Below are 13,419 nucleotides of genomic sequence, written 5' to 3'. Positions count from 1 at the left end.
GCTAAAAAGCCTGTGAAAGTAGGAAGGGGTTAGGTAGAGTAGGGCATGTAAAGAACTTTGAATCAACAAGTTTTTGAAAGACTTCAAAGTATATGCTCTGCTGAGTACTCAATTTTATGAAGTTTCATGGATTCTTAAAAAGTTCTTTTTGTCTATGACTCCCAGATACCTTACTCATCAGTTTCTACTTCATGATTAATTGTGGCTAATAATAGATTAAATGAGTGGAAAAATAATCAAAGCTCTAATGACAAAAGGAAGTATCTGAATTACTCCAATAGATTATCTTCTAAATTGACTTGGCTAACCATTAATTTGATTTTCTCCTTTCCCAACTTAATTTTTAATGGTTACAGAAAATTAAAAACAGAAACCAGTGATGATCTCTGTTCTTTCACAGTTGCAGTGTTCCTAACTCCTTCCACAGAATATTTTTACTTGCAGCATATCAATACCTCAAGTTCAAACACTTCTAATCTTAGAGAGTTTGATAAGGAAAGCTGTTGGAACCCTGGGTTTAGAAAATTTTGGTTTCTGGGATATATGTAACAATATGGAGGATTTGGGGTGTGGATTTGTTCTTCTTTTCTCCTTCTTCACAAATCTGGGTGTTCTGTTATTGGGTCAAAAAACCTGCAGTGTGGATCATGAATAGTTAGTTTTTGGATTATAAGTAAAAATAAATTACTTGGCATTCCATAACTGGGTAATTTGGACCTTAAAAGACCTTGGAAGTTAGAACTCGTGGCCATTTTCCACCTTGTTAACTAAGAGGCACATCCCGTGCAGCTGTGCCATAGATAAGAAAACAATAAACATCTAAGTCCGAAGAACGACCTACCAACATCTGCCTTTTAATCCAAATTCTCGGGAAAGGAACGGGAACAGAACAGAAAGGAAAGGGAGAAAATTAGCAGAAAGCTGTTTTCATAATCTTAAAAACCAGCCAGATCAGATTAGAACATCTCCAGGTTAAAAGTCTCATCCAAAGTAGGCTACAGTTTATCTGAGGAAAGGCTGTGCTCATGAATGATAGCCAAGCAGTCTCTTCAGTCTGTTGCTGGAATAATTGCTAGATTATTCCAGGATCTGCTTAAATTAGAGTTTGTGCAAACTACTATATCAGCTGAAATGTTCAGTGAGCAGCTTGCCTCACTGCTCCTTTATAGCAGATTTCTCTCTGGAAAAAAAAAAAATGAAATACCAGCAGATAAAAAAATTTACTTATTTTAACAGCAGTAGAAAAAAGTAAGCAGAAATTACAGTATTTGGACTTGAGTACCTGGATACAGTTTATATCTTTCCTTACCACAGTTTTGTGTTTTGGAGTAAAAGAAAAGCATAGAAATAACCGTACCTAAGAACAGCGTAAATGCAAAGGTACACTGTAACAATGTGTAAGTAGAATAAGAAATCTCTGCTTAAGAGTTTGCCTAAAAACTTAATGAAAGAATCTTCTGCAAAATTAATTCTATTAGTTTAGTGAGTAAGTCTGGAACTATTTTAATACTAGAGCTGAGGAGAAAGAAAATAATTTGTGTAATAGGACTTCAAATACATTTACTCTGAGAAGTGAAAAAAATTTGGTGTCATTGTCAGGTATTCTAACCTCATTGAGGAACATCTACAGCCTCCAAAAGAATAATATTATTAGAAGTATCCAATATCAAAAGGTCAAATAGAGTTTTTTATCAGGATCAGAACTTGTGATCAAATGTTCTATGATTTATCAAGAAGTTCAGCCAGAAACCACATGACAAGCTCAGTTAAATAAACCACAAAGTCCTGCACATATTCCAAAAGCTTGGAAAGCATAATATTCTTCACACATTCAATCTCACAGTCTCTCATTTATGAGCATGTGCCAACACAGTTAGATAAATGTGATTTCAGATGCCATATAGAAGTCTTATTTCTGAAACAAAGGTGTCACAATAACCTTGGTTATTTATCACTGCATGAACCTGTAAAATAATCTCTCAAAGCGTTTCTTTGTCTCAGCTATTTCATCTTATTTTATCTCCAAGACTGAAAGAAGTGATATCTTTAAATTATTTTCTTGGTACAGAACAGGAAAGACCAGAGTCCTGTACCATGTCATTACTTTATGCATCCCTTTGCCTTGTAGGAAATGTCACTGCACACAGGAATGAAGTTTTTGCATTGTAATATACAAAAGTATGGCGGTGGTGCCTGACAAAAACACTGACCCTGTCCTTTGTTCTCTTCATTGCTTTTCTATTAACAATTCTTATCTACAAGTGTTACAGAGCATCAAATCCTGATTTCTAAAAGATAATATAAAATTCAAGCAAGGAGATAGTGATCTACAATTAGGTTCATGTTAGGACAGAATTAACAATAAGAAAGTCTGGAAAGAACTTCCCTGAAGACTGATACAGCATGGAAAAATTAGTCTCCCACAAAGATAAATAAAAGACAAGAGACACTAGTTACTCTTCATGATGCAATGCCCAAGACACTTGAACAACTTCTTAAGAACTGCAATATGAAAAATTACCTAAAAGTGTCTCCTTAGTCTACTTCACTTTCTCTAAAGGCTAAGGTAGGAGAAGCCAACAAAAGTGTGTCTAAGTAAATATTTGAGACAGTGAGAAGTGAAATCATAATACCAAGAGGACGACTAGATAATTTTCTAAAAAATAAGTGCATATTGATGATATAGTAACCATGTCCTTACATCATAGAGATACAATTCTACTGCTGCAGAGCTAACCACAAGTGAGTGTGCTACATGCAACACAATAAAAATGAAATGTAATTTGTAAGTAATGTGAATTATATGGATAAAGCACACAGGAAGCCATCCTGAAAATGCAGTTCTTATATATATATATATATATATATATATATAAAATATTGTTATTACTGTATGTAATTCTTATTCCAGATCCCTTCCTGAACTTCTCCAGCCAAATTTGGGGCTTGTGGGTATATGTATTGAGATATGAATAACCAGTAAAGAGATTGAAACCATAAACTACATATAGTATAGAGTGCTTCCTCCAGGAATTTTTGCTCTTATGAAACCCTCAATCTAGATCACATCTTGTGGCAAAACCAAGTATCAGCAGCTAAATCAAGTTCACTAAAACCCAGGATCTTACAGAGTATCATCATAATGCTCCAGTGCATGGCAACCTTTTCTAGAAGTTGTTCTGAAGCCATATACTAACATGGAACTACAGGAAAAAGGGAAAAACTCCTCCAGTTTCATTGCCATGAAACCTACTGCAAAGTTATTTGTCTACTTGTGATTGCTAACAGCCCTACAACAATGCTAATATTACTATTAATAGTATTAACACACTGCTAATAGGAATAAAAATTTCTGTAGCATGCAGTGATATACACAAGACAAGATAATGCTATTACTACATAAATCTCCTTCATTCTCTTCATAGAATAAAACTTGCCCTTCTAATATCCAGGAAACAAAGTTGTCAGTTCCACACTTTAATGCCTTTACAAGTGATTACACACATTAGCCTAAACTACACTCCTGCCTTGGCTATATCTGGGACAAGCGTATTATTAATCAGGGATGTTGCTTATTAGAATAAGGGTTTTTTTCTCCCCATCCCAGGGCCTCTGTTTATGTAGGAAGGGAAACTTCACCCTCAGTGGTTTTTTATCTTATGAGGTGCTATTCCCCACCTCAGAATTTGTCTTATTAACTTAAATCTCAAAATAAGAAAGGCTGAGCATTGAAAATAATACCATGCCAATTCAAACAGACTTGGCATGGCAAATTCAGGCTTCCGAATAACATTGTCTGTGGTATGATTTATACTGCACTATCAGCACCTTTGGTTCTTCCTTCTCTGCAGTCACCCTCCCTGACACCTTCCCTGAATAGACAATGAAATACATTCCACACTATGTGGGTGTATCTTATTTATTTCATAACTACAATTGCTCTACTTCTGTATTTCCATGCATTTCCATGTTGCAATTTCTGTTTCAAAATGACCCAGATAAATGTTGGAAGAGGACAAAAAAAAAGAAAAACTCTCCCAACCTTTCAATTCAAGCTATATTAAATGAAATTTGAGGAATGTTTTTTACAGGTGGTTAGCCAAGTGTTCCTGTAGCAGAGCAAGGAGGATAAACTCATCCAGACTTCATTAATTTATTAATTTCTGCTCCTGAATTATTTCAAATTAGGAAGATATGAAGGGTTACCATTGTGATTCTTTTACTCTTTACAAGACTAGAAAAAGAAGCCATACAGAAGATTAGTGCTACAAGCTGAATCAAACCAAAGGAAAGTCCACAAAGAAGTTTGCTGGGATTTAAAATAAAACAAAACAAAACTTACTAATTTTAACTTTATACTATGCTTCTTAATTTTTATTAAAACAATTTTTATATCATCTGTTTTCTTGACATGTCAGGAATTTAAAGGAAAATATTTGGTGACATATTAAATATATCCATCCATGTATGTACATAATAGATCTGGGGAAAATAATGTAACTTTCATCTCTACTGAATCTCCATAGCTGTATGGAAGTTCCGCTCATTGTAATTCATCCAGTTCTCCTGCATAGTAAGGTTTATGAGACTCATGACTTACAACTCTCCAATCAAAAAACTGGAGGAAAACAACCAACTGTTCACTTTTTCCAAGTTATCAAACTGAAATACAAACCAAGACAAATCTGGATCTTGGGGAATCAATATATTATTCAGACCAATCATGAGCTATTTTTCCTCTTATGTTAGCAGTACAAGGCATGGTATAAGGGAATTGTTTAAATGATACAATTTGCCTATTTTATTAAAATACATAATGATGAAAAGAACGAAAAGTAATTTGGTAATTGAAAACCGTGAGCTACTTAACTTACACAAACTTCTTACTGAAGAATACTGCCTCTATAAGAGAAAGGCAAAACAGAACAGATATAACCAACCCTATTGCAACTCAACAATTAAAATATAGGTGCCTGAAAGAGGTACCTCAATCCATCAAGTTATCTGCAAATCCTACACTGCAGCATTTATTTTCCATGGGCTGGAAAAACATCATTTGGGATTGACATATTGAAACTTACAGCTTAATATATTCCTGTACATTTAAAGGCATGTAATTAGTATACAGAATTACCCACTAGTAGGCATCAATAGATACTTAAATGATTTCTCTTCTGGCTTGATACACAATTAGAGATACTAAAGCTTATTCTTAGTAAGAACGAGAATGACTATCATATCTCCCCACAAGAATAAGCAAGACGAAAGGCTTATATTAGATTTGTGAGATTCAAACTTTGCAAATAGTATTCAACAAAGCTCACAAATATGTTATATTAGAAGAACTGGGACTTTTCAGTAAATAACCTGTAAGGCTCTGACCCATCTAGGCATGTGTAATCATTTACATCCAGGTTACCAATAACACAGGGTCCCTGACTGATTTGCATCAGTGGGGAGAGTGCCATCACATGTCTCCTAAAGACTCATTGAATGATGACACTTGAGGTTTTGAACATAAAATTTTATCTTGTTCTTATATTTCTAGTCAGGGTTCCTACTGAAGCTTAATGGTTCTTATTGACCAGACAGTTTTATAGAAATTATGTAGCTGGAGGATGCAAACATTCTTACAATAAATATGGGACATACAAGGAATAATTATAAACATCATTAAATTAAAAGATGATAAAAGCATTCAGCATAATAACTGTAATGTAGAAATTATAATTATATAAGGTCTTAACTTAGCACTGGACTGAGTCTGTGACCTATCTAGGCTTACAAAATAAAACAGGTAATACATTACTTATTAATATTCTTCTGTCTTTTTCTCTCATACTAGTTTTAGGTGCATGAGAGTTACAGAAATGTATCTTTTGAGTTCTATAAGAATACTTTAAGTATTTTTGGAAGATATTTTTATTTTCAAAATATAGTCAAAATGTTATGAAGTAACAAATGGAGCAGCAAGAGCTAAGGTGCTGACGAGGGACTTTTTGGTTTAAGAACATCACATGTAGAATGAGAAGGACATAATGGGGGACTGAGAATAGAGCAAGGAAAGCAGAACTCCTGAAGACTATTCCCAGTCTCAGTACTGTGCTGTGTGGCTGTAAGAAAGCTCTCAATTAAGTGCTGAAAGAATAAATTGTTCCAAGCAACAGCTTTGTGGTTTGGTTTTGCAGACCAAAATCAAAATTATTAGGAAAAAAAATCAGCCAGGAAAGGAATACTGAGATCATCCCATCTATACAGAGGTTAGTGTATATTTAATTTATCCAGTGCTTTATAGTCATTTTAGTAACTGTTTACTCCAAGTATACTTCTAACACTACGAACTGCCTCAGCACATTTCAAACTCATGTGACTAAGATCTCCTTAAACAAACACACAGCCACCCCCCCAAAAAAAACCAAACCAAGACTGCCTTAAGCCTATTTATTGTGTCTTTCCTTCAAACATGGCCTTAGAATAGTCTCAGCCTTGGGAATTCAGATCCAGTAAAACTAACCATCTGCAGTAACAAAACACATAGCCCAAGACCATCATAAAATTGCTCTCCTGTTTGAAAAAAAAACAAGCCAACCAACAAACCCGCAAAAAAAAAAAAAAAAGTTGAAAACAAACCCTGATACTTTCCCACCAAGCTTCTTTGATTTTTCCAAGACACAAACATCTTCTTTTTAATGTACCTGAATAAAGCAGACAAGTGACCTCATTTGTTTTCACTCACCTCCTGAAACCACCAGTTATGGTAACTAAAGCATCCGGTAGAAATGTGCACACAGCATTCTTGACAATCAAGCTTACTGCATCTGCTTCTGCCTTAGATACACAGCTAACAAGGTCCTCATAGTAGAGAAACCCTGGAAATCAAAGGCAAAAAGTGCTGATCACTCCACAGAAATATCAAAATCTACACAGCATTATTCAAGGCCCAAATCACAGGTGGTGTGGGTGCAAGGGATCACAGGCCAGAGACAGCCTCTTTCTTCCCTCATCTTTGCCCTTAGAGTTTATATATATTTTTGCCATTATAATTTGTCATGTAATTTGTCAATATATCAGTCACAATAATTGCTCCACTATCTGAGGACCTGAATATTTATAAATTACTCTGACTTCCCTACCAGCTCCCATCAATGGCATTTTTGGATTCAAAAAGACAGACTTCCCAAAATAATGGTGTTCTACACAAGTACAGGGCTCAGAAGTATGTGAAATACTCCAGCTATCTTATTTCTGATCACAGAGGTTGTGTCAAAAGAACCCAGTATGGCAGCTTGCTTCACACTTGAATATGACATGTAAAAGAAAAAAGGACAAAGGAGCATAAATATAAGAAAGCTGATCCAAGGGATTCTGAGGTGATATAAAGCACATGAATTTCAAGGGATTCTGAGGTGATATAAAGCACATGGATTTAATGCAAAAATAAAGTTACATTGTTTTAGTGTCATATTATAGAATATGTTTTCCTTAATATAACTAACTCCTTTGTTTAAATTAGTTCACTTATTTAAGAAAACAGCGCACACAAAGAATCTGTGGGGAAGCAACATTATTCAAATAACCATGTTTAACACTTTAAAGCTAAGATGTGCTAGGATTATGGAAAGAATTATATAAGTACTTTATTACAAGTCTAGATCTATCACTAAAGTAGGGGTGCCTTGAGGGAGACAGATCTCCTCTGAAAACTAATTCTGGGTTTTCCCAATTTTGTAATTTTTTCACAACCTGTGCAATAATGAACCATTAATATTTTCATGTATAAGAGATTTCATTTGGTATCCGTGCAAGCAATTTAAAAATATGCATATTCCTATGTTTTGAATGACATTATGACATTATTTTTAATTAGGAGCTCAGCTGGTCCAAGCACTATTTTCACCCAATAATTCAGTATTGACACAACACTGCAGCAAGAGAACAGATGTATAAATGAACTTTGCCTTCCCCTGTGCTTCTGTTTTCCAGTTCTTAGAGCACTGAGATACAAGTTTTTATGACACTTTCACCTTACCTGCTTTCTGCATTTTTGACAGCTTCAGGGTCTTGTCAGCTTTTACCTCTTCCACAGTTCGCAAACCCATTCTGTACCATTTCTCAGATGTCTTCACTCCCACTCCAAAGACGGAAGTAAATTGCTAAAGTCGGTAGGAAAATACACATTTCAGTGTTGTTTTCTAAAGGAGCAGTGAATTAAAAATAAGTAGGTAACAACAAGGTTTCACAAGGAAAGTAATGGGCAGAGTTAATCCTACATTGAAGATAAATAGCATAATAAAAATATACAAATTCAGCTTCCCTTCTTTGCATAACTACATTGAATAGAGAACTGGTTTTATACATGGACAGTTCTCATTATCATGAGATCTAAACAATACAGTAGCAGTCCCAGCACCTTAATGTAATTTACCAAAATGTACACTTTTAACTAAGGTTTGATACAAGGGTAGTAGCCTTTATTTTTACTCCATTTATTAATAGAAATGCAAACAGCAACATTAGGTAGCTCGATTCCCTGACACTGACCTGATAGAATAAGAGATATCACAAGATTATCTTCATAATTTGACTGACATTACAGCTTTGTGTTATATGCACTGCCAGCTCTCAAAACAAAAGAGCAAAAAACCAAACAAACAAGCAAACAAAAAAAGGGGGGGAAAAGGCAAAAACAACAAAAAACAAACAAAAAAACAGAACAAACAAACAAAAAACCACACATATATCCCCCAAAAAACCAAAAAACACACACACAAAAAACAACCTAAAACAAACCAAAATCTACCAGTCTACCAGAAATTTTTTGGTGGTTATATTCCATTTATTCCAAAGTAATGTTCAATAGCTTATTACCTGTGAAAAAATCTACAGCAAAAATGTCGCTGTTGTAAGCATTATTCAATGGATCGATATCTCAGATGAACAGTGATATGAAAGCAAGAGGGAAAACTTTCATGCTTGCTTAAATGCATGCTCTTTAAGTTCAGTTAGTCAATACCGAAGCTCTCCAGACTTTATTTGTACTTTTATGGAATTCAGTGAGTACCTGTGTAAGACATGAATAACTGCTGTTCTCCATTGAATCTACAACCTCTGAATTCCAACCATGATAGCTTTATTTTGTGGTTTTGTGAAGATATTAATTCATTGGAAATAATTAAGATTAAAAAAGAGAAAAATTAAAATAATGGATAATATTAAATAGGAATTGCCCCAGATTTTGTATATAATGGGTGAAATTACCTATTCTTTGTCTCAATCATGTGTGCTTATAAAACGATGTGATTTTTTAAATACTTAGGTTGTTATCTTTTTAATGTTTTTACTGGTGCAGAAATATTTTCAAAAGGGTCTATTACTGGGTTTTAAACAATTCTAAGAGATTTAATTAACACTGGGATAGAGAACTAAAGAAAATGGATTCTGTGCACCCAAACTTTTAGGGTGCACAGTGGTTTTTTTCTTTCCATACTAAGACCCATTGTTATTTAGCATATTTATAGATGCTAGAGATGCTGTCAGCTGTGCAGCACAAGTAACAGGGAGCCCATTTCTTCAGTTGTGTGTGGGGGCACTGCTTCTTTTCAGCTGGTGAAATGAATTATGTGAACTCACTCTCTGCAGCACCCACTTCCATAAGGAGGCATTCATGTCCCTACATCTTAAACATTGACTATAACTTAATTTGATAACCATGGTCCTGGGGCCAGAAGTGATCTTTTAAATCATAAGTGAAGCAGCAGGCACCAGGACTATGACAAACAGTAAAATCTAGGAATTCACTAATATGAGATTCTTCTTAGAATCTCATAAAAAATTGGTGGAAACAACTGGTTACAACTAATTCAGCCAAAATGTTGAGACATGCTCAGCTAACAAGAGAGCCATGTAAGTTTGTTGTAATTTTGCATGTGAAATGAGGCATAAAGCATATTTGAGATAATTTGTCCCCTGATAGGTTCTATTCTAATCTTCAAGAGATTTTCTTAAACCCTGAACTGTAAGATTTAATAGCTGTTCCTCAACCATGCTGTAATGCAATCATGCATTAATAAGCAAGTCTGCTCCTTGAATCCTGCTATACATGTGAACATGCTACACCTCCTTTTGAGTATTGCTATAGATGGCATCAACAGCTGCCACTGAACATCCTTCCATACCTATGTTGTAGGTCAGAGAGAATGGAAGAACCTTTGGATACCTGAAGTAAAACTGAGTGATGCCATGGAGAATTAAACAGTCCCATCTTACTCTGTTTTAATTTTTCTGAAGACAGAAACAGTGTATTTATAGTGATCAAAAATGCAGATAAAATTGAAAAAATATTTGTTCATCTTATATGTTTCTAATGCAGAATTCAATTAATGTTTTGGAAATGGGAACTGCAGTATTTATGCAGTTTAGATTCCCTGCAACTATGAAGTAGTGTGACTATGACTCTACAATCTCCCTAAGGAAGAAACAGCTCCAGCCCTCCTTCTGCCTCACACAAAAGAGAATTACAATAGATCTGAGTCATCTTCTTCACCTGGTATTTTTTTAATTCCAGAATGAAATGTAGTGTTAAAACGATAATCAGCTGAGACAGAAATAAACTCACGATTGCATTAAACTTACAGCAAAGAGGATGCATTACATCACTTAAGAGCAACTAGGTATATATCACATTAATTAAAAATAGAAAATAATTTCACATTATTCCTTATCACAGTTTCTTGATCTCCATATCTTTCTTTGTACTTGATATTGATTGTTCCTTTATAATAAAATTGATGAGTTTGTCCACGTTCTACAAAAGGAAAGACAATTTTAAACAACAGCAACAAAACTCAAAGGATTTACCTTAAATGCCTTGTATCGCTCATCATTTAACACTTCTCTAACTCTAGAACTCTCTCCTTCTTCAATAATCTCCTAAACAAAGAAAAATATTACTTATAAAAAATAAATTTAAAAATCAATTTGTAAGATCTTACCACAATTATAAGATTTAGTAAAGTAATCTAAAATCAAGTTTTATCAATATTTATCAATCAATAAACAGAACCCTTAGCAAGCATATGGTTTTATTCTCTTAGGATCAACTTCTGCAACCCTTTTAAAGACAGAAAATTACTGAAGGATGAAGGAGAAACTGGAACCACAGAATAAATTCACAGTACTACTCACTCACAAATTTACTCAAGGATGAAGTAGAAACCGGGACCATGGAATATATTTCACAGGACTTATTTACCCATGAAGTCACAGCCAGAAAGCAGTTATTTATCATAAGCTATCAATGACTTGTCCAGAAAACTAGATTTCATTATTTAGTTGAGTTTTCTATTCCCAAAAGTAAGACCGTTGTAAGGACAAATACATTTTTTGCAGAGTGTACACTACTTCTAGTCTTTCTGATAAAAACTATAAACAAAACTAACAAAGAAAACCACCAATATAACCCAAAAAAACCATCCTGTTTTCTGTGGGATCATGACTGCAATCCCAACCCCCCCAGGTAGAAGGTACTAAAGGCACTTCAGGGGTTACATTCTTACATTCTTAACTGGAGGAATGGGGCAAACAAGGAGCCAGAGCCAAGAACAACACTTAGCAATGACCTCTCTAACACTCAGCTGAGACCCCTGATCAGCTGCCTGCTGGAATAACAGCACCCAGAGATGTGAGTCCTGAAAAGGCTAAGAACTAAAAAAAAAAAAAAAAAAAAAAGGGAACTCCAAGTTCCTGTAAGAATGTAGAGTTCATCCATCACCTGGATAAAAGTCTCTGCTATAACTATATATAACTTGCTATAACATAGCAAGGTAAGACTTAACATTAGAGTACTAAAATATTTACCACTTTTGCAAAAAATAGTATTTCTAATAAAGCATTCAGGTGAGCAAAGTGATGTTGCCAAGGGCAGAAGTCACATGAACAAAACTATTAACACTTAACCTGTTGCATCCAAATCAGAGTGAGCCCTTAAAAATTACATGGAAAGCTGATACCGCTTTATTTATTCCTCTGTATTTACTCACTTGTTCCCCTCATTCCTAAGAGTGGAGTTTCCATGACAGAGCCTTGTGTTACTACAAGAGGTTTCCAGAAACCATTCCATTCTTCGAAACAAGGATAGCACATTGTTATTACAGGAAATACAGAAGGTTGTGTACATACACACAGATACCAGTGCTCCTCTCTGTGACCTGTCAATGTAGATCTGTAAAAGAATCTATTGTCAGATAATTCAGAAGTACATTACCTCAATGATATCTCTGACTTGGTCTCCCATGCAGGGCAACCCTTGTATATCTTTCATTCTCGTTACTGGAAATGGAAGAGATTTCAGCAAAGAAGCTGCCCTTAAAAATTCCAGGCAGAATATTTCACTTTCTTTGAACTCATAATTTTCAGCCATTACCTCAAAGGCATCCTGGGACAGGGCGAGGTGTAGAAAAAAAAAAAGTTGAAGTTTAATAAAAGCTTAAAATATTCAGTATGCTCCAAAAAAAGGTTACTTTGTATGATAATTCAAGAATTAGTTTTTTAGGGTGAAAAGATAGAGTTCATAAAAAGAAAAGCAGACTAATTTTCTAATAACTTGACGTTTTCCCGGTATCATAAAAATGGTATTTTAGAGACAAATTTTAGAGACAAAATATATGAAAATATTTTGATCAGTAGCAGAGCCTAACTTGAAAACCTTTTGTGAGATATGCCTTCTGTATTCTGTGCAGATCTAATAAAACAATGTGAAATAGAGCCATAATTTTTAGAATTATGCCCAACCATAAGAAATCCAGCTGATCAGCATGTAACATCTGCATTTTCAGATACAACCAAATAGGAAACTGTGGCAACACTGGAAACCACCTTCATCTTTTTGAACATGAAACCATGCTTCTAATTTAGTAATTTAGGGAACAAACTCTCTTTTTCCTCATTTTTCAGATGTATAACCTATGCAAATAGAAACACATTTCCTTTATGGTTCTCCAGCTATCCATGATTTGGTTTATTTAACATTGCACTCAAAAATACCTGAAGAATGTCCATACAGTTAGGGGTTTTTTTAAAACAGTCCATATGCAATTTATGCAGCTTTGAGATCTGTTTCCCTCCCAGAATATATATAAACATGTATCTTAATAGTAGCAAATTTTAGAAATGAAATGCAGGGAACAGACCACACAGTGGTGTAGAGGCATTCTTTTGCTGCTTGCCACAGTAGAATACCAGCTTTTGAGAGAGAACAAATGCTGCAAAGTAATTTTGTGAATAACCAAAGAACTTATGAAGGTTTTTAGTTGATTAGCAGCTGGAAAAAAAAGTTCTGAATGAAATCTTGCACAGACCTCAAAAAATTTCACGACTGCAAAATTAAGTGATTTCTTCAGAAATGCTTAAGAGTGGACCATT

The 13,419-nt window shown here is 34.6% G+C and overlaps 1 protein-coding gene across 11 annotated transcripts in view; it reads right to left on the bottom strand.

Annotated features, from left to right (window-relative positions):
• DNTT (DNA nucleotidylexotransferase) overlaps positions 1–13,419 on the bottom strand; it is a 162,162-nt gene that overhangs the window by 56,716 nt on the left and 92,027 nt on the right. For 10 of the 11 annotated variants that reach the window (XM_042019047.1, XM_042019046.1, XM_042019048.1 and 7 more), the window contains 4 exons: positions 12,263–12,433; positions 10,858–10,929; positions 8,030–8,153; positions 6,737–6,869 (listed from right to left, as the gene is read on the bottom strand). In XM_042019047.1, coding sequence (XP_041874981.1) covers positions 6,737–6,869; positions 8,030–8,153; positions 10,858–10,929; positions 12,263–12,433 — 500 coding nt within the window. The remainder of the gene's footprint in view (positions 1–6,736; positions 6,870–8,029; positions 8,154–10,857; positions 10,930–12,262; positions 12,434–13,419) is intronic. The other variant, XM_042019052.1, reaches the window with a different exon arrangement.

The sequence above is a fragment of the Corvus kubaryi genome, unplaced genomic scaffold (assembly GCF_017639235.1).
Source record: "Corvus kubaryi isolate FWS band 111438036 unplaced genomic scaffold, C.kubaryi_AGA036_p1.0 138, whole genome shotgun sequence".
Classification (NCBI taxonomy): Eukaryota; Metazoa; Chordata; class Aves; order Passeriformes; family Corvidae; genus Corvus; species Corvus kubaryi.
The sequence above is the reverse complement of the archived record's forward strand: the minus strand, read 5'-3'. Positions and strand labels throughout refer to the sequence as shown.